This window comes from Myodes glareolus, chromosome 8 (genome assembly GCF_982192425.1).
Source record: "Myodes glareolus chromosome 8, mMyoGla1.1, whole genome shotgun sequence".
In the NCBI taxonomy this organism is placed as follows: Eukaryota; Metazoa; Chordata; class Mammalia; order Rodentia; family Cricetidae; genus Myodes; species Myodes glareolus.
This window is the reverse complement of record NC_142033.1, coordinates 100,902,773-100,921,722: the sequence shown is the minus strand read 5'-3', so window position 1 is coordinate 100,921,722 and position 18,950 is coordinate 100,902,773. Positions and strand designations below refer to the sequence as shown.

General features: G+C 51.1%; 1 protein-coding gene across 6 annotated transcripts in view; it reads right to left on the bottom strand.

Annotated features, from left to right (window-relative positions):
* Nucleotides 1–4,014: 4,014 nt before the first annotated feature.
* Rfx2 (regulatory factor X2) overlaps nucleotides 4,015–18,950 on the bottom strand; it is a 61,705-nt gene continuing 46,769 nt past the window's right edge. For 4 of the 6 annotated variants that reach the window (XM_087909249.1, XM_087909251.1, XM_087909253.1 and 1 more), the window contains 10 exons: nucleotides 17,904–18,019; nucleotides 17,383–17,501; nucleotides 17,051–17,163; nucleotides 16,369–16,523; nucleotides 15,256–15,353; nucleotides 13,741–13,890; nucleotides 12,777–12,985; nucleotides 5,783–5,936; nucleotides 5,383–5,425; nucleotides 4,015–5,075 (listed from right to left, as the gene is read on the bottom strand). In XM_087909249.1, coding sequence (XP_087765375.1) covers nucleotides 4,963–5,075; nucleotides 5,383–5,425; nucleotides 5,783–5,936; nucleotides 12,777–12,985; nucleotides 13,741–13,890; nucleotides 15,256–15,353; nucleotides 16,369–16,523; nucleotides 17,051–17,163; nucleotides 17,383–17,501; nucleotides 17,904–18,019 — 1,270 coding nt within the window. In that variant the 3' untranslated portion in view covers nucleotides 4,015–4,962. Of the gene's footprint in view, nucleotides 5,076–5,382; nucleotides 5,426–5,782; nucleotides 5,937–7,838; nucleotides 11,135–12,776; nucleotides 12,986–13,740; nucleotides 13,891–15,255; nucleotides 15,354–16,368; nucleotides 16,524–17,050; nucleotides 17,164–17,382; nucleotides 17,502–17,903; nucleotides 18,020–18,950 lie in introns of those variants that run through there. The other 2 variants (XM_087909250.1, XM_087909254.1) reach the window with 2 other exon arrangements.

Genomic DNA, 18,950 nt, shown 5'->3' with positions numbered 1-18,950 from the left:
AGCGATTTGATCTCTGCTGTGTGTGCTGCTCAGACTGCACGGTGAGGCCAGGAGGACCTGGCAGTTGCCAGATGTCTTTGGAGTTCAGCTGGGAACCTCAGAACCTAAGTGTCGGCGTCAGGGTTGACACTGAACTGCATTCAGGAGGCTGGAACAGGGTAGATGGAGGTCATTCGGGGCCACAAAGGACAGCCCTGTCTAAAAGAAATGAGGACATAGGGGTTGGACTGTACCTCAGTAGGGTGGGGTGTTGGGGTTCAGTTGGTAAAGTACTTAGGGCTCAGTAGCTTGGGCTCAGTTGCTACACACAAGGCCCTGGGCTCCACTCACAGTGCTACATGAAGCACGCGTGGTGATTCACGGCTGTAAACCTAGTGCTGAGGAGGTGGAAGGAATCAGGAGTATCAGAATTTCAAGGCTAGCCTGAGCTACACCTGGGACTGGATATGTTAGGAGGCCTTTTAAGAAGTGGGGTTTTCTTCTCCACTCAGACCCCACACTAAAAGAGGGTATGTCCCTTGTATGCTCCCTTGGTAGTCCAGAGAGCAGTGGACACCTGCCCAGAGCCACACAGTGCTCAAGGCAGGGCCCGGAGGATGGCTCTTCCCCACTCCCGCCAGCTGTCCACATCTCATGTCCCCATGAGGGAGCACAGGGAGGTTACTGCTGCTGTGTGGGGCTGTGGGGTATCTGGGGAGCTGGGTTCAGCCTCAGCGTGATTGCTGACATCCATGTCATGGGGGATGACTGCAAGAGCCACTGGCTTGTTTGTGGGGCAGGCGTAGGCTTTGGGGGAGGGTGCTGCGCTGTAGGAAGCAACAGTCTCTTTTCCCGAAAAGCTGAGGGTGCCAGAAGGGTATACAGGGAGCCCACAGCCAAGAACGAGAACGGCGGGATCCCCAGACCAGACCTGTGAAGATGGAGAGAGCCAGCTCCATAGAGCTGTCCTCTGACTCCATACACGATCACCACTCACCATTCTGTCACCCCCAGCTTCTGTCACGCTCAAACCCGAGACCGCTGTTCTGCATGGCTGTCATTCTCTCTTGAGACAGGGTCTCGGTGTGTAGTCCTGGCTTGGCCTGGAACTCGCAGGGATTAGACCCCCTCAAGGCATGTACCACCATGCCCAGTTTGCTTTTCTTTTTTTCAGACAGGTCTCTCGTAGCCCAGACTGGCCTCAAACCTCTGGAGTTGAGAATGGTCTTGAACTCCTAATCTTTCTGCCTCCACCTGCGGAGTGCTGGGTTGACAGGCCATGTGCCTGAGCTCTGGGCCTCCAGGGCTCAGACATTCTACCCACTGAGCAGCCCACCTTAATTCCACTGTGAAGAGAGACCACCGTCTCCTGGTACCTCCTCCCCTCCAGTGCTGGCTAAGTGCAGGGTGACGGGATTGGGAGATATGACTGTAGAGCAATGCACACAAGAGCTGGGAATCCTGGGTGGAGAACACCGTAAGGCATGGAAGTGTTCCTCATTGGGCTTGGGGACCCCCAGGAAGCTCCCCTGGATAAAGTACCAATTAAGATAAATGATGAAGGGGTTGGGGCGCAGTGGGGAGACCTTTGACTGGCAAGCATGAAGTCCAGGTTCAACCCCTAGCACCACTTACAGTATGACAGCCACACAGTGCTAAGTGGGGGCAGGAGGTCAGGAACTCAAGGAAATCTGCTGCTACACAGCCTTTAAGACCAGCACTCGGGAGGCAGGGGCTGGTAGCGCTCTGGGAGTTTGAGGCCAGCCTGAGCTACATAGTTCAGTCACATAGTGAGTCCCTCTCTTTGAAGATAAAAGCTGCAGCCAGTTGCATGCACTGATAATTCCAGCACCACAGGGACAGAGACAGTGCAGGGTGGGGGTGGGGGGCTCAGTGGGCGTCACCTACTTCCAGTTTCAGCAAGAGACCTCCTCCAACGTCCTCCTGTGGCTTCCACATCACACACCATCCGGGGCCAATTAGTGCTCTAAACTCCCTGTGAACTTGCCCCAGAAAACAGGGAAGGGGAGACACTTGGTTGAAGGTTAGGCCTCGAATGCCTGAAGGCTGATGCCGAGCTGCCTGTCCTGTGAGAGTGTCTGAATGGCAAAGCCGAGATCTCACCTGCCACACCTGTGCCACCCCACCCCTGTCACTACTCCAAGAATCTCTCGCATTTCTGAATTTCTGTGTGCTGCTGCTGAGGGCCAGGTGCTGGCAAGCCCAGCATTCTTGAGAATGGATACCCCTATCCCTAAAGGGGGTGGGGCAGGGCCTGGAGCCGGACCCAGAATGGAGACACACACCAGCCAGAGATGGGAGGAGAACCAGGTGCAAGGGCATGCTTCAGGAAGGGAATGTCTCCCCGGGAGTGGGCATCTCGTTTATTATGCAACAAGTTTTTTCTTTTCTTCGAGACAGGGTTTCTCTGTAGCCTTGGAGCCTGTTCTGGAATTAGCTCTTGTAGACCAGGCTGACCTCGACCTCACAGAGATCCACCTGTCTTTGCCTCCTGAGTGCTTGGATTAAAGGCATCTGATGCTTTCTTTTTAAAGCTGCCTTTGTCATGGTGTCTCCGAGTGACCAAACAGTAACTAAGACACAGAAGAGCCAGGCTTCTGTCCTATCCCTACCAAGAAACTTCTGTCTGGAGGCCCAAGGTGGCTGTTGGTGTCCCAGCCATTGTATCTTCATTCCAGTGAGCCTGTCCTTCTTGGGACAGCACGGAAATGGTGTTCAGCCTGCTGTGCTCACAGGGCCTCCCGGAGGCTTTCTGTATGAGGTCCTAGCCTGGGACCTGATGGGACGTGGACTCCAATGTGACCTGTCTTCAGCACCAGGGTGTCATCTCTCCGGCTGGGAGAGGCTGGGAGCTTGAGGCTTCAGTGGGAGACAGGATGGTCCGAGCCTGTTCCCCAGGAGGAGTGAAGGGCTGTGCGGGGTCCTGCTGGACAGTCTGGAGAGTTCTGTGTGAAATGGGCCGGCGAGATGGCTCAGTGGGTAAGGGTGCTTGCTGCCAGGCCTGATGACCAAAGTTTAATTCCTGACACCCATATGAGGATGAGAGACTGACTCCTTGAACCTTCACACACCACATGCACACTTGTGCACAAACTCACAAACGCACACACTCAGTGTAAAGCCAGAGGAAGCCAGCTGAGAGCCCAGATGCCACCTCATGCTCCTGCCTGCCACCAGGCCTTCCTGCATGCCTGGCTGCATTCCGTGAGCCACATCAAACCCTTCCAGCCTTTGGTCGCTTTTGCTGGTTGGTTTTGTCACAGCAGCCAGAGAAGGGACTAAGATGTCACCTCTGTCCCCACTGGAGGTCCCCCAGGGCTCCCTTCCTGGACTAGGGGGTCTGGGCTGTCTCAGATGTGTGGACCTGGCCCCCGAGCAGTGGTTGGGGTGTCCTGTAAGGAACTGGCCACCCCAGGAGCCAATTCCCAGTTCCACCCTGAAAAGCTCTCCATGGACAGAGTCACTTCTGGGATACAAACTCCCCCCAAACCCCTAGGAGAGCCGACATTTGCGCTCACCGCGGTGCAGACAAAGCCCTGAGGTGCCTGTCAGGTACCAGGGACAAGAGCATCTATTCTGTTGTGTCTGGAAGCTTGTGTCCTGCTGTCACCAGCTCGGGGCTGACCTTGCTAGGGTCACCAGCCTGTCACTCCTGGAAGCAAGGGACCCAGTGGTCAAAGGGCTCGGCCTCCTCTCTCCGGTGAGCCAGCCGGCCAGTGCAGGGGGCTGGTTGCCCAGAGTAAGGTGTTTTGGAGGTACCTACATGATCCCAAGACTGAAGCACAGGGGATCCACCTACCCAGGAAAGGACAACACAGTGCAAGGCAAAACTCCGGTGTGTACTGGTTTCCACAAGAGTGCGAGCCTGGCCAGCTCCGCGTCCCCTAGGACACTGTCCTTGGGAGCCACTCTGTCCAAAGGCTCCACGTGACCAGTGCCGCGTGAATGAACACAGACAGACTCTGGGGCTCCACATGACCAGTGCCGCGTGAATGAACACAGACTGACTCTGGGTGTGTTGCGATGGACACATTCACAAGAACTTTCCAAGAACAATTACAGCACAAAACTATTGGGGGAACATTTTTTTCAAAAAGAGAAAAACTCGTATTTCATGAGGCGCTTCCTAGGTTGTGGGAGGAGCTTGTGTTTGGGGCAGAATTCCCATCATGGCCACGTGCTGGGTGTCTAGAACTCAGGGCCCACACAGCCTTGGTGATCATTTGTCCCCAAAGATTTTGGGGTCTGGGGTTGAGAAGGGGTCAGCATGACTTTTTTTGGGGTGTTGTCTGGAAGACTGCAGGGGCCCAGGCACTGTGGTGTACACAGGTTGCAGGGAGATGTGGACGTGGTGCTGACCACTGCGGCTAATTGGGCAAACCCAGCGTAGGCCCTGCCCTGGGCTAGCTTGGTGTCGACCTTGAACTGGACAGTTTGACAGGCTGACACGGGTGGGTCTTTTTGGACTTGGACCTGTCCAGGGTAAATCACAGGATGTCTTAGCATCTGTGATCCACCTAGGGCCAGGTCCTGTACCTGGAGGCCTCGCCTGTCCACGAGAGGCCATGAGGTGCATGGAACAGAGCACGTGGTCAGTGCCCAGCGAGGGTTGGGTTTTCTCTGAAATGGTGGTCTAAGTTGAGAGCAGCTGAGTGGAAAAGCCATGGGGCGGCTGGGGCTATTGGGAGGGATATGCCTCACAACTTGTACATGGAGCAGGGAAGGTGTTGGGACAAGGGACAGATGGATCCCTGTATCTCCTGGGGATACCTTAGCAGGGTGTGGGCAGCTTGAGCGGCCACCAGTTCCCCACAGTCTGTGGCCTCTGGGGGGTGGGGCACCTTGGGTCACAGTAAACATGGCGTCATCTAAGAGGCACTAGTGTGATAGGCTGAGAGTCCAGATCCCTGGAGAGCCAGGCGACGCCTTCCGGAAGCACGTGGAAGGCGCCCAGAGAAGGGGCTAGATGCCCTGCAGTGGGTGATTGGGGTCACTCCGTTCCCGTTTCACCAGGGGCTCGCCCAGGCTGCGGCCATCCACATCTGCCTCACTGCTGCGGCCACCCCCAGTGTCCTCTGCAGGGGTGAGGGACGGGACAGTAAGAACACAGTGGCCTGTGAAACTTTCCACCTACCCCCACGTCCTGCCTGACCATCCGGGTGCACCCCAAGTCCTGCCTGACCATCCAGGCGCACCAGGGTCTCCTGTGGCCACCAGCCTGGGGTGCCACCCAGACTGGCCATGAACTCTTCTCATACCCTATTAAGCTATTACAGGGTATTACAGGAGCCCACGCCAAATTGCCAGGATTCCCACCACCTGCATAGTCCTCAGCCCACCCCAGAGGCTGTCACAGTTGCAGGAGCCAGGGCACACACCCACCTTTGTCCAGCAGGGTCAGCGATAGGGAGGCCAGATCATTGAACTGTAAGAGAAGGGAGGGGCCTGAGATGTCAGTCAAACCCCAGTGACATAGCCAGAGCTGCCTCTGCTAAGTCCTGGGGGTGGCTCGAGGCTACTGGGCATAGCGACACAGTGTTCTTGGGGGTCCTGATGCCAGCCCATACAAATTACAAGCATGGCTTCATTTCTTTGCCTTTAGTCTATGTGTGTGTGTGCAGAACCTACAGAGGACAGAAGAGGATGCTGGATCCCCGGGAGATGGAGTTATAGACAGGCGTGAGCTACTTTGTGGGTGCTGAAAATTGCAGGTCCTTTGCGAGACCTGAGCCAGCGTGAGGGTGTCTGGGTGGATCTGGGCCTCTGGGTCTCCCTGCCTCACCTCGCCCATCACGGCAATGGGCGTCTCCCCAGTGGCCTGGGCCACACGGTGCTCCACCAGGTAGAACATGTACTCATCATACAGCAGCCGGATGAGGTGGAAGGAGCCAAAGCTCGCTGCGCTGCGAAGGGTCAGGTCCCGGATCACCATAGAGCTGGGGCAGGGACAGAGAACGCTCTGAGCCTGGAGCACAAGCACTGTGAGGACCACCCCAGGAGGTCTCATGGTTCCCAGGACAGCCTCCACAGGCGGGGATGCCCGCCCACCCCCACAAACACACGGGGATGGAGAGGGATGGGTGGGTAGAAGGCAGCAACCCCAGCGCTTCACTGTCACATTTCTGCTTTGTTTTAACTTTTTAAAAAAATATATTCTGTCTTTAATCCCAGCACTCAGGAGGCAGAGGCAGACAGATCTCTGTGAGTTCGAGGCCAGCCTGGTCTATTAGAGCTAGTTCCAGGACAGGCAACAAAGTTACAGAGAAACCCTGTCTTGAAAAACCAAATAAGTAAGAAAGTAAGTAAGAAAGTAAGTAAGTAAGTAAATAAATAAATAATACATTTATCTGTCTATATGTATGTCTGTCTCTTTCCATAGACCAGGCAGGCCTCAAATTCACAGAGATTCTCCTGCCTATTGAATGCTGGGATTAAAGGCATGCACCACACACAGACAGCTACTTTCTTTTATTGATATTTATTGAGCTCTGCATTTTTCTATGCTCCCCTCCCTGTCTCCCCCCCCTTCAATCCTCTCCCCAAGATCTCCAGGCTCCCAATTTATTCAGGAGATCTTGTCTTTTTCTACTTCCCATGTAGATTAGATCTATGTAAGTCTCTCTTAGTGTCCTCATTGTTTTCTAAGTTCTCTAGGATTGTGGTTTGTAGGCTGGCTTTCTTTGTTTTATGTTTAAAAACCACCTATGAGTGAGTACATGTGATAATTGTCTTTCTGTGTCTGGATTACCTAACTCAAAATAATGTTTTCTAGCTCCATCCATTTTCCTGCAAAATTCAAGCTGTCATTATTTTTTTCTGCTGTGTAAATGTACACATATTTTCCATTATGTAAATGTACCATATTTTCCTTATCCATTCTTCGGTCAAGGGACATTTAGGTTGTTTCCAGGTTCTGGCTATGACAAACAAAGCTGCTATGAACATAGTTGAGCACATGTCCTTGTGGCACGATTGAGCATCCTTTGGATATATACCCAAAAGTGGTATTTGTTGGGTCTTGAGGAAGGTTGTTTCCTAATTTTTTTGAGAAATTGCCACACTGACATCCAAAGCGGCTGTACCAGCTTGCATTCCCATCAGCAATGCAGAAGTGTTCCCTTTTCCCCACAACCTCTCCAGCATGAGTTGTCATCAGTGTTTTTGATCTTGGCCATTCTTACAGGTGTTAGATGGAATCTCAGAGTTGTTTTGATTTGCATTTCTCTGATGACTAAGGATGTTGAACATTTCCTTAAGTATCTTTCAGCTATTATAGATTCCTCTGTTAAGAGTTCTCTGTATAGGTCTGTACTCCATTTTTTTATTGGATTATGTAATCTTTTCTTGAGTTCTTTGTATATTTTGGAGATCAGACCTCTGTCTGATGTGGGGTTAGTGAAGATCTTTTTCCCATTCTGTAGGCTGTCGTTTTGACTTGTTGACCGTATCCTTTGCTTTACAGAAACTTTTCAGTTTCAGGAGGTCCCATTTACTAATTGTTTCTCTCAGTGTCTGTGCTGCTGGAGTTCTATTTAGGAAGTGGTTCCCTGTGCCAATGCGTTCAAGTGTACTTCCCACTTTCTTTTCTATAAGATTCAGTGTGGCTGGCTTTATGTTGAGGTCTTTGATCCATTTGGACTTGAATTTTGTGCATGGTGATAGATATGGGTCTGTTTTCATTCTTTTACATGCTGATATCCAGTAATGCCAGCACCACTTGTTAAATATGATTTTTTTCCCATTTGATATTTTTTGTTTCTTTATCAAATATCAGGTGTTTGAAGATATGTGGATTGATATCCAGGTCTTCTACTTGGTTCCATTGGCCCCGCTGTCTGTTCTTTTTTTTTTTTTTTTAAGTTTCTCCCCCCCTTTTTTTTATTTATTATGTATACAATATTCTGTCCATGTGTATGTCTGAAGGCCAGAAGAGGGCACCAGACCCCATTACAGATGGTTGTGAGCCACCATGTGGTTGCTGGGAATTGAACTCAGGACCTTTGGAAGAGCAGGCAATTCTCTTAACCACTGAGCCATCTCTCCAGCCCCCGCTGTCTGTTCTTATGCCAATACCAGGCTGTTTTCAGTACTGTAGCTCTGTAGTAGAGCTTGAAATCAGGGATTGTGATGCCTCAGAAGTTCTTTTATTGCCCAGGATTGTTTTGGCTATCCTGGGTTTTTTGCTTTTCCAAATGAAGCTGAGTACCGTTCTTTCGAGGTCTTTGAAGATTTTGCTGGGATTTTGATGGGGATTGTGTTGACTCTGTAGATTGCATTTAGTAAGATTGCCATTTTTACTATGTTAATTCTGTCTACCCAAGAGCATGGGAGATCTTTCCACTTTCTAGTGTCTTCTTCAATTTCTTTCTTCAAAAATTTAGAGTTCTTGTCATACAAGTCTTCCACTTGTTTGGTTAGATTTACTCCGAGATATTTTTTTTTGTGGATATTATTTGTGGATATTATGAAGGGTGTTGATTCTCTGATTTTTTTCCCCAGCCCTTTAATCATCTGTGTACAGGAGGGCTACTAATTTTTTTGAGTTAATCTTATATCCTGCTACATTGCTGAAAGTGTTTATGAGTTGTAGAAGTTGCTTGGTAGAATTTTTGGGATCACTTATGTAAACTATGAAATCATCAGCAAACAGTGTGACTTTGACTTCTTTTCCAATTTGTATCCCCTTGATCTCCCTTTGGTGTCTTATAGCTCTAGTTAGGACCTCAAGAACTATATTGAATAGATATAGAGAGAGTGGATAACCTTGTCTTGTTTCTGATTTCAATGGAATCACTGGGAGTTTCCAGTTAGTTTGACATTGGCCGTTGGCTTGCTGAATATTGCCTTAATTATGTTTAGGTATGTTCCTTGTATCCCTGTTCTCTCTAAGACCTTTATCATGAAGGGATGTTGTATTTTGTCAAATGCTTTTTCGGCATCTAATGAGATGATCATATGGTTTTTATTTTTCAGCTTGCTTATATGATGGATTACGTTGACAGATTTTCATATATTGAACCAGCTTCATCATCTGTGGGATGAAGTCAACTTGTTCATGGTGGATGATGGTTCTGATGTGTTCTTGGATTCGATTTGCCAGTATTTTACTTAGTATTTTTACATCAATGTTCATGAGTGAGATTGGTCTGTAATTCTCTTTCTTAGTATTATCTTTGTGTGGTTTGGGTATCAGGGTAATTGTAGCCTCATAAAAAGAGTTTAGCAATGTTCCTTCTGTTTCTGCTATGTGGAATAATTTGAGGAGTATTGGTATTAGTTTTCTTTGAAAGTCTTGTAGAATTCTGAGCTGAAACCATCTGGTCCTGGGATTTTTTTGGTTGGGAGACTTTTGATGACTGTTTCTATTTCTTCAGCACCTATAGGCCTGTTTAATTTGCTTATCTGGTCTTGATTTAATTTTGGTAAGTGATATTTATCCAGAAAGTTGTCCATTTCCTTTAAGTTTTCCAATTTTGTGGAGTACAGGTTTTCAAAATATGACCTGATGAACCTCTGTATTTTCTCCCATGTCTGTTGTTATGTCCCCCCCTTTTTAGATTTATTTATTTATTATGTATACAACATTCTGCCTCCATGTATGCCTGCACATCAGAGGAGGGCGTCAGATCTCATTACAGATGGCTGTGAGCCACCATTTGGTTGCTGGGAATTGAACTCAGGACCTCTGGAAGAGCAGTCAGTGCTCTAACCACTGAGCTCCAGTCCCTTATGCTCCCCTTTTCATTTCTGATTTTGTTAATTTGGATATTCTCTCTGCCTTTTGGTTGGTTTGGATAAAGGTTTGTCTATTTTGTTGATTTTCTGGAAGAACCCACTCTTTGTCTCTTTGATTCTTTGTATTGTTTTCTTTGTTTCTATTTTCAGCTCTCAACTTGATTATTTCCTGTCATTTAGTTCTCTTAGATGAGTTTGCTTCTTTTTGTTCTAAAGTTTTCAAATGTTCTGTTAATTCACTAGTGTGGGATTTTTTCCAGCTTCTTTATGTAGGCAGTGCTATGAACTTGCCTCTTAACTCTGCTTTCATTGTGTCCCATAAATTTGGGTATGTTGTGTGGTCATTTTCATTGAATTTTAGGAAGTTTTTAATTTCTCCCTTGACCCATTGATGATTCAGGTGAGCATTGTTTAATTTCCATGTGTTTGTAGGTTTTCTGGAATTAGTATTGCTATTGACTTTTAGTTTTATACCATGGTGATCTGATAAGGTACATTGGGTTATTTCAATTTTTTTTGTACTTGTTTAGGTTTGTTTTGTTACCAAGTATGTGGTCAATTTTTTAGAAGGTTCCATGAGGTGCTGAGAAGAAGGTATATTCTTTTCTGTTTGGATGGAATATTATATAGATGTCTGTTAAGTCCATTTGAGTCATAACATCTGTTAGTTCTCTTATTTCTCTGTTCACTTTTTGTCTGATTGACCTGTCCAGTGGTGAGAGGGGAGTGTTGAAGTCTCCCACTATTAGAGTGTGGGGTTTAATATATGATTTAAGCTTTAGAAGTGTTTCTTTGACATATGAGGGTGCCCTTGTATTTGGGACATAGATGTTCAGTATTGAAATTTCCTCTTGATGGATTTTTTTCTGTGATTAATATGAAATGTCCTTCTTTGTCTCCTTTGACTGATTTTAGCTTGAAGTCTATTTTGTTAGATATTAGGATATCTACACCTGTTTGTTTCTCAGGTCCATTTGATTGGCATATTTTTTCCCAACCTTTTACTCTGAGACGATGTCTGTCTTTGAGGTTGAGATGTGTTTCTTGTATGTATAAGAGAGATGTATTCTGTTTTCATATCCAATCTGTTAGCCTGTGCCTTTTTATAGGTGAGTTGAGTCCATTTACACTAAGGGATATTAATGACCAGTGCTTGCTATCTCCTGTTATTTAGTTTTCATCGTTGGTGATGTTACTTTGTGTTTTTTTCTTCTTCGGGATTTGCTGTAATGAGATAATCAATTGTGTGTGTTTTTGTTGGTGTAGCCATCTTCCTTGGGTTGGAGTTTTCCTTCTGGTATTTTGTGTAGGGCTGGGTTTGTGGCTAGGTATTGGTGAAATCTAGATTTGTCATGGAATATCTTGTTTTGTCCTTCTATGGTGATTGACAGATAGCTCCCTTTTAAAAAAAAAAAAACAAAAACACGTTGCCTGCCTGTAAGTGCACCCAAGGATGCAGCGCCCCAGAAGGCCATTGCCTGGAACTGGAGTTACAGATGGGAGCCACATGTGAGTGCTGGGACTCAAAGCTGGGTGCTTTGCAAGAGCAGCTGCTGCTGAGAATCTCTCCAGCTCCGTCTGCCTTGTTTGGGATGGGTTTGTCTGCACCCAGGCTTGGTGACTTGGTGGTCAGGGAGCCCTGGGGAACCTCCCATCCCACCTCAGCATGGACATTACAGGTGCGGACTGTCGTGCGGGCAGCTTGCTTGGGGTCACGCTTGCTCAGAGGCTCCTCTCCTAGTGATATTTTCCTCTTTTTTCACATCCCGGCCTCTTTCTTTCTTTTTTTCTTTTTTCTTTTTTTTGAGGGAAAGGGCAGTGTCTTATTCTGTGGCCAAGGCTCATGTTGAACTTAGATTCCCCCTGCCTCAGCCTTGCACACAACACCTTGGCCAGCTCATGTTTTCTTAAATGAACCCTTCCCTACTGTCTTTTCCAGTTTCCTGTGGTGCATGTGGTTGAGAGGCACTGCAGCCGTGACTGAGGGAGCAGTCTGGTCCTGCATCTCACCCGCCCTAGTAAAAGCCTCATACATAAACAGCCGTTTCCCCTTGAGCTGCAATTCTAACTCTAGCCTGAGCTTCTGCCCTGCCCTGCTGACTCATTTCACATCAACTTGACACAAGCTGGAGTCATCAGAGAGGATGGAGCCTCAGCTGAGAAAATGCCTCCATGGGATCCAGTTGTAGGGCATTTTCTCATTTAGTGATTGATGGGGGAGGGTCCAGCCCATGGCGGGTGGTGCCATCCCTGGGCTGGTGGTCCTAGGTTCTATAAGAAAGCAGGCTTGGCCTGGAGAGATGGCTCAGAGGTTAAGAGCATTGCCTGCTCTTCCAGAGTCCTGAGTTCAATTCCCAGCAACCACATGGTGGCTCACAACTATCTGTAATAAGATCTTGTGCCTCAGAACACTCATACAGAAAATATAAATAAATAAACTTAAAAAAAAAGAAAGCAAGAAAAGAAAGCAGGCTGAGCAAGCCAGTAAGTGGCACCCCCCCATGGTCTGTACCAGCTCCATCCTCCAGGTTCCTGCCCTGACTTCCCTCAGTGATGGACCTGGACGTCTAAGACACAGAAACCCTGTCCCCGCAGTTGCTGTGGTCACGGCATTTTGTCGCAGCACTAGTGACGCTGACTAGGACACGGCCATCCCAGGAGTTTTCTGATTTGCTGGCCCACAGTCTCACGTCTTACGTGTTTCCACAGGGTTTCCACGTATTTGGGGCTAATTGTCACAGGTGTACACCTGGTATGCCAGACCTGGCAGGTGTCTCTGTGGGGACAGCGGAGCTCAGGTGCTCTCCACCCTGCTCCCTGGCTTTCTCTCTCCCTGCATCTTAGAGTCTTCAAGGCCCTAACGCCAACTCCCCATCCAGAAGTTTCAGGTGTTGTTTTCAATGGCCCCAGAGGGGAGAGTGTTGTCTGAGGCTGTACTGGGTTCCAGTCCTCCCTCAACCCACACGGCCCTATCTGCCCAGAGGGTGTGTGGACTTCAGGGATGGCGCCTCCCACTAGGAGCGTGGGGTGACCCAGCTCACCTGTAGAAGGACCACTTGAGCAGGAACTGGCGGGCAGCCTTGGGGAAGCTGGGGCTGCCTGCATGCTGCTTCAGCACCTGCGTTACCACGTTGTCCAGCCAACTGGCCCACTGGTCCAGCGAGCTTTGCTGCTGCAGGGTCACCTTGAAGTCATGCTCCAGACGCTGTACCAGGCTCTCCTCACACTGGCACACCCACGAGGCCTGCTCCTGGGAAGGGGTAGTGTGTGAGGGTCTGGGGGATTCTCTGCTGTGTTTACTTGAGGCCGGGTCTCACGTAGCCCTGGTTGGCCTTACAACTCACACCTGGTTGGGTGGACTGAGGATGACCCTGAACTCCTGATCGTAGATGAGTGCATGTGTACGGGGATGGAGCCCTGTGTGCCAGGCGGAGCTGAGGATGACCCTGAACTCCTGATCGTAGATGAGTGGATGTGTACGGGGATGGAGCCCTGTGTGCCAGGCGGGACTCTGCCCACTGAGTCTCACTCCAGCTTCCCTTACTTATCAACACAGAGTCTCAAGAGGTAGCCCAGAGGCTGGCCTAAGACTTCCAACCTTCCTGTCTCAGTCTCCTGAATGCTGTGATGACAGGTGTGTGTCACTGAGCCTCACAGGGGTCCTTTCTTAGGGCATAGATGTGTGTGCTGAAAGACTGGCTTCAGCCGTGCCACGGTGTGCACTTTTCTGGCAAGACAGAGTCAGGCACACAAGGGCCAGAGGCTGGGAGTGTTTGGAATGTGAGCAGACATGGGTGCAGCTGGCTAAGCCGGCTACAAAGCAGATCTGAATCACAGCAAGGCGGGCAGGTGGGGAACGAGCCAGCCTCAGGCTTCCCACTGCAGATGTGCAGGCAAGGGAGGGATGGCTGCCCACTGTGGCACAGCTGTGGGTTTGCAGGCCAGCCTGCACAGTGAGCACCCAGTGGAGCACAGTAGGGCAAGCAGATAGCACAGCCAAGTCACCTGAACGTTGGCAAAGTCCACGCGGTTGAGGTCGCTCAGCATCTGGTTGATCTGCGACGTGTTCTGCAGCACAGCACGTGCCGCCTGAGCCAGGTGGTTGAGGGACGTATAGCGCCGCAGAGTCTGTGCAAAGGCACTCACGACGCCAACCTGTGAGGGACCCGGTAACACAGTCAGCAGAGACCCTGCATGAGGGATGTGGGAGCAAACTGCGAACAGACACTCTGGCACACCTGTGCGCACCTCATCACCCTTCTCCCAGCAGGCCTGTAGGATGTCAGAGGGAGAAAGGGGCGGGGCAGAGGACCTGTAGGTAAGGGGGCCTGTGACACCATCTGTGTAGGCCCGTCTTACTTGCTGGCCTAATAGAGACAAGCTTCACTTGGGCCCTTGAGGGATTAGCCAGATTGCAAAACTGAGACAAGAAAACCTATCCCACTGTGAGCAGAGCAGTTCCAGCCATGACAGACTGTCTCCAGCCACTGCTCAGCGCATGAGGAACTATGCCTCCAGCCATACTCCATGATAAACCCTTCCGCTGCGGCATTGCTATGACAGGACCGGGGGCGGGAGGCATGCATGAAGGTCTCAACTGTCGCCAGCTGGCTCATCATGGGGAACCTCTAAGGGCTTTCTTTCCTGGTGGTGTGGTTGTCCCTGCTTCTAGAAGCCTCAGTGGATGGTAAAGATGCAGATCCTGGTGCAGTGGGATGTCCTAGCACTCAGGGAACTGAGGCAGGAGGATTATGAGTTGGAAGAAATTTTGGGCTAAGGAGAGGTGGGGGCCTAGAACCCTCAGGCCCACCATGCTAGCGCGTGTGTGGTGGTCAGAGGCTGGGGTCTTCTCTCTCCACCTTAGTTTTCCTTATCTATGTGTGTCCGATGCACACATGTAATGGTATGCGTGTAGAGGTCAGACGGTGAGGAGCTGGTTCTCTCCTTTTACCACGTGGGTCCGAGGAATTGCATCCAGGTCATCAGACTTGGTGGCAAGTGTTTCACCCACTGATTCATCTCGCTGGCCCCTGCACTGCATTTTCTGAGCCAATCTCCCTGAAGCTGGCCCGGCGAGCCCCCGGGAACCGCCTCTGCCTCTCTGGTCTGGCATTACAGGTGTGCAGCACCATGCCCAGCTCTTGTGGTGCCGGGGCTCAAACTCAGGTCCTCACATTTGTGTGGCAAACATGTTATTTCCTGAGCTGCCTCCTCAGCCCCGGGCCCCCGCGGCCCTGTACACATGTCCTGGACTGCCAGGGCCTCACTTGCACTTCACGCTGAGGCCCAGGTTTATAGTGAAGACTCTGATTTATGGCTGGGAGGAGATGGAAGTCGGAGCTGTTTGCTCTGCTCTGCAGTGGCCCAGGAGCGTCACCTCTGTCGCTATGTCCCTCTCCCTGCCAGCTCCCCACCCTCACAACATTCCCCAGACACACAGCGGAGGTGGCCTGAGAGGCACAGGGGTCTTCCTGTCACCCTAAAGGCCGAGGGGCCCCACGGACCCATTTGCGCAGGTACCTTAGTCTGGATGACCTGCTGAGGGAAGCCGCTCATGGCATTGATGAGCCAGCCCTCTAAGCTCTTGGCGAAGTTCCTGATGGCCTGGGTCAGGGAACCTGGAGGTGTGAATCAGAGGCTCAGAGTGAGTGGGGTGGTGACCCCCCCATGGGGTCTGCTCTGTCTGGGAGCACACATGGTGGTCAGTTATGGAACCCCTGGCATGGAGACCACGGACACTTGCCCAGCACCCAGCATTGCCTGAGCTGCCCTACAATCAAGATGCACACGCTCCCAGTATCACAGCCTCAGGGTCAGACACGCACGCACGCACACATGCACACTCACTCATATGCACATAGTGCATAGACACACATATATGCACACACATGCACACACGCATATACAAAGTGTATTCTGTCAATATACAAATTTATTTTATCCTGACCTGCTGTAAGAAGAAAACTGGACTTCCTGTTTTTGTATTTGGGAGAGGGTCTCTCTACTGGCTGTCCTGGAACTCACTTTGTAGCCCAGGCTGTCTCGAATGCAGAGATCCTCCTGCCTCTGCCTCCTGAGTGCTGGGATAACAGGTGTGTGCCACCATGCCTGGATTATCAGGCAATTTATATTTTCAATTTTGTTTTTCTTTTTATTTTATTTTCAGACTGATTTAAGTGTTTTTGATTTTAATTTATTTTATTTAAAGAAAATATGTTTTCAACCTCATTCTTCCTGAGAGCAAAATGGCACCCTGGCCGAGCACGCCCCCCCCAGCTCGCCTGCACAGAAGGTGTTCAAAGCTGAAGCCGGCTCCTTGCCCACTCTGGGGTTGTGGCACTGAGCCCTGAGGGCCTGTGCGGGTCCTGGCTGTCTCTAGCAAACATCCCTGGTGCCCATGGTGGCCTGGCAATGCCCTTGAAAATGGCTTTCCTAATAGATGACTCTTGGCTGCCCTTACCTGCCCTTCAGGGAACCTTCTGGAAAGCCCGGGCACCTGCCCTGGCCAGCTCTTGGCACACTGCTTCCTGGCAGAGTCCACCGGGGTCAGGAATAGGGAGGAGTTGGCAGGTGAGGGAACCACAGGGCTGAGTGGTGGCTCTGGGGGCCGGGCCTGGGGACGGGGTGGCTTACTGGGGACAGGCCGCAGCACGTCTGGGATAAGGGTCTCCACCAGCGCCTGGTACAGGATGTGGTCGCAGCTGCGCATCCACTGCAGGATTGGCTCGCACCTACACAGACAGATGAGCTTGTCCTTGGGGAGGAGGGTGACTTCCGGCTCCTCATCGCTGTGGGAGGGTGAGGGACACAGGGTGAGCACAAAGTGACAGGGCAGGGATCACTCAGCATGGAGGGAACAGAGTCAACTGGACTAAATAGTTGAGGGATCAGGGTCCTCTGGTTCCCCACGAAGTGGCACTGCTCCCTCTCTGCCTGTGGCTCAGGTAACGCAGTCACTGCAGTTACTGCGCCAGCTCACAAAATGGTAGCACAAGGCCATTATCCTGACTCTCAGGAACCTGAGGCAGGAGGATGACAAAGCCATCCCAAGTCTGGACTATGGCAAGAGAGCTGGGGGGCATGACTCAGGGTAAGATGCCCTGCCCAGCATGTGCCAAGGCCCTGGGTCCCCAGTCCTGCAGCAGAACAGGGTGCTAGAGAAGGAAGGTGCTGGCAGGATGTGGGAGAAGGGGTGTCTAGGCAATGTCTCAGGCAGCTTAGACACAGGGAAGGGATCAGGAGATTGATTTGGGGTTAAACTGGGGAGCATACGGCCTGAACATATGCCTGCCCTGTTCTGGGGTTGAGGTGTCACCTGGCAGGCAGTGAGGCACGACCATCATTGGAGGTGGCCTTGCAGTTCCAAAAGGATAACCACAGCTTCTCGATGTACTGAAACTGGAGGTTCATGACGACGTCTAAGGTGGCCTAGGAGCAGAACGGCCTGTCAGGGGATAGGCCGGTCACATGCCTGGTGCACTGGGAAGCGGTGGGACTTTCTGAGGTCCCCAAAGGGGCTAGTGAGAGAGAGTGGGCAGAGGCGGTGCCGGGAGAGGGCCCTGTTGGGCATGGGAGGGGGGACCCAGATCTGGCAGTGGTGCCTGGGAGCTGCAGGTTGGGGGTGGGTCTGGCCAAGTAGGGCGTCACCTCACAGTGCCTGCGATACACCAGCTGCAGGGCCTTCACATCATGAGGGGTGACGCTCTCCTGCAGCAGCGCACTGCTCAGGTCAGGGGCTGGGAACTCTGGGAAGACGTGGGACACATCTGGAAGAGACAACACATGCATGTCACACATACAGGCTCCAGGGGACACAGGCACAATGGCAGCCCTGGTACTGCAGTCACACGGTGACTGCCAGCGCCAGTTCCTTAGGTGTTACTCTGGACAAAGCACAGCAATGTCTCAGAGATGTCACCAAAGACATAGGCTGGGCTTGGATTCTGGCTAGAGCGCTTGCTGCGATGCACGAGGCCCTGGGTCCCACCCACAGTACCAGAGACTTGTCACCCCAGCACTCGGGAGGACCAGGGGTTCACAGTCAGCATGGGTTACAGAAGGGTCACTAATAAGCTCATAGATTAGCTGTTGTTTGGGCACACAGCCATCATTCTGGAATCCCAGTGATATCAGGAAGACGGTTCATCTAGAAGTTCCTCCATGCTCACCTATGTACTGCTGGTGATGCTGGCCCTGCGTGGCCATGGCCTGCTCAGGTGTGCCATGCAGGCTGCCATGAGCGCCGCTGTCCCCAAGGCTGTCTGACTTCTGGGCTGGTCGGTACCTGGTCAGGGGACATATGTGCCACCTTGAGGCCTAGGCAGCACTGTGTGGGATGGACCAGGGAGCAGAGGACTCGGTGCACATGTGGACATGCACGTGGGTGTTATATCATTTTTAATAGTGGTCAAAAGTATTCTTGTTCTCCCAGGGCTGGAACTGAACCTGTGGGGAGTGTCTCATACCCAGACAAACCTCAGCCCAGGAGCGGCACTGCTGGGACAGGAAGCCCTCACACAGCTAGCTGTCCCTGTCACCCAGCTCCAGAAATAACTGACTCCACATCATGTCTCTGTGACTCTACTGGCTCTAGGGACCGCCTGAGAGGAATACCCTGCCCTTTGTCTGGCTCATGTAACCAAGCGTTGTGTCCACTGAGGTTGGAGACTTCAGCCCTTCGCTTTCCTGGCTGAATGGTACCCAGGTAGTCGGCAGACTGGCTTGTGTTGAAGTCACCTATGACACATGTATCTCCATGTTTCCCTGCTGTTTGCCCTCTGGAGATTGGTGACCCTTGACACAGACCCTAGCTGTTTCCTCACTGTGTGGAGATTCTGACTTTTGACTTACTTTGGGTTCTGTCTACTAGAGACCCTATATAGGTGCACAGAGGGCACACACACAGCCTCGGAGACTCTGCCTGGACACAGTGCAGTGTGCTGAGGCCTCCTAGGGGAGGGAGAATGTACTCGAAGGTGCACTATCTGGAAAGTCCCTTGACAAGGGTGAAGGCTTGCTTCTGTCTGATGGCTCTGGAAGGAACCAATGAGGGGCTGGGGGCACGGTCAGGGGTGGAGCCCTGCCTAGAATCCCCCAGTGAGGGGCTGGGAGTGTGGTCAGGGGAGGAGCCCTGCCTAGAGTCCCCCAGTGAAGGGCTGGGGGTGTGGTCAGGGGAGGAGCCCTGCCTAGAATCCCCCAGTGAGGGGCTGGGGGCG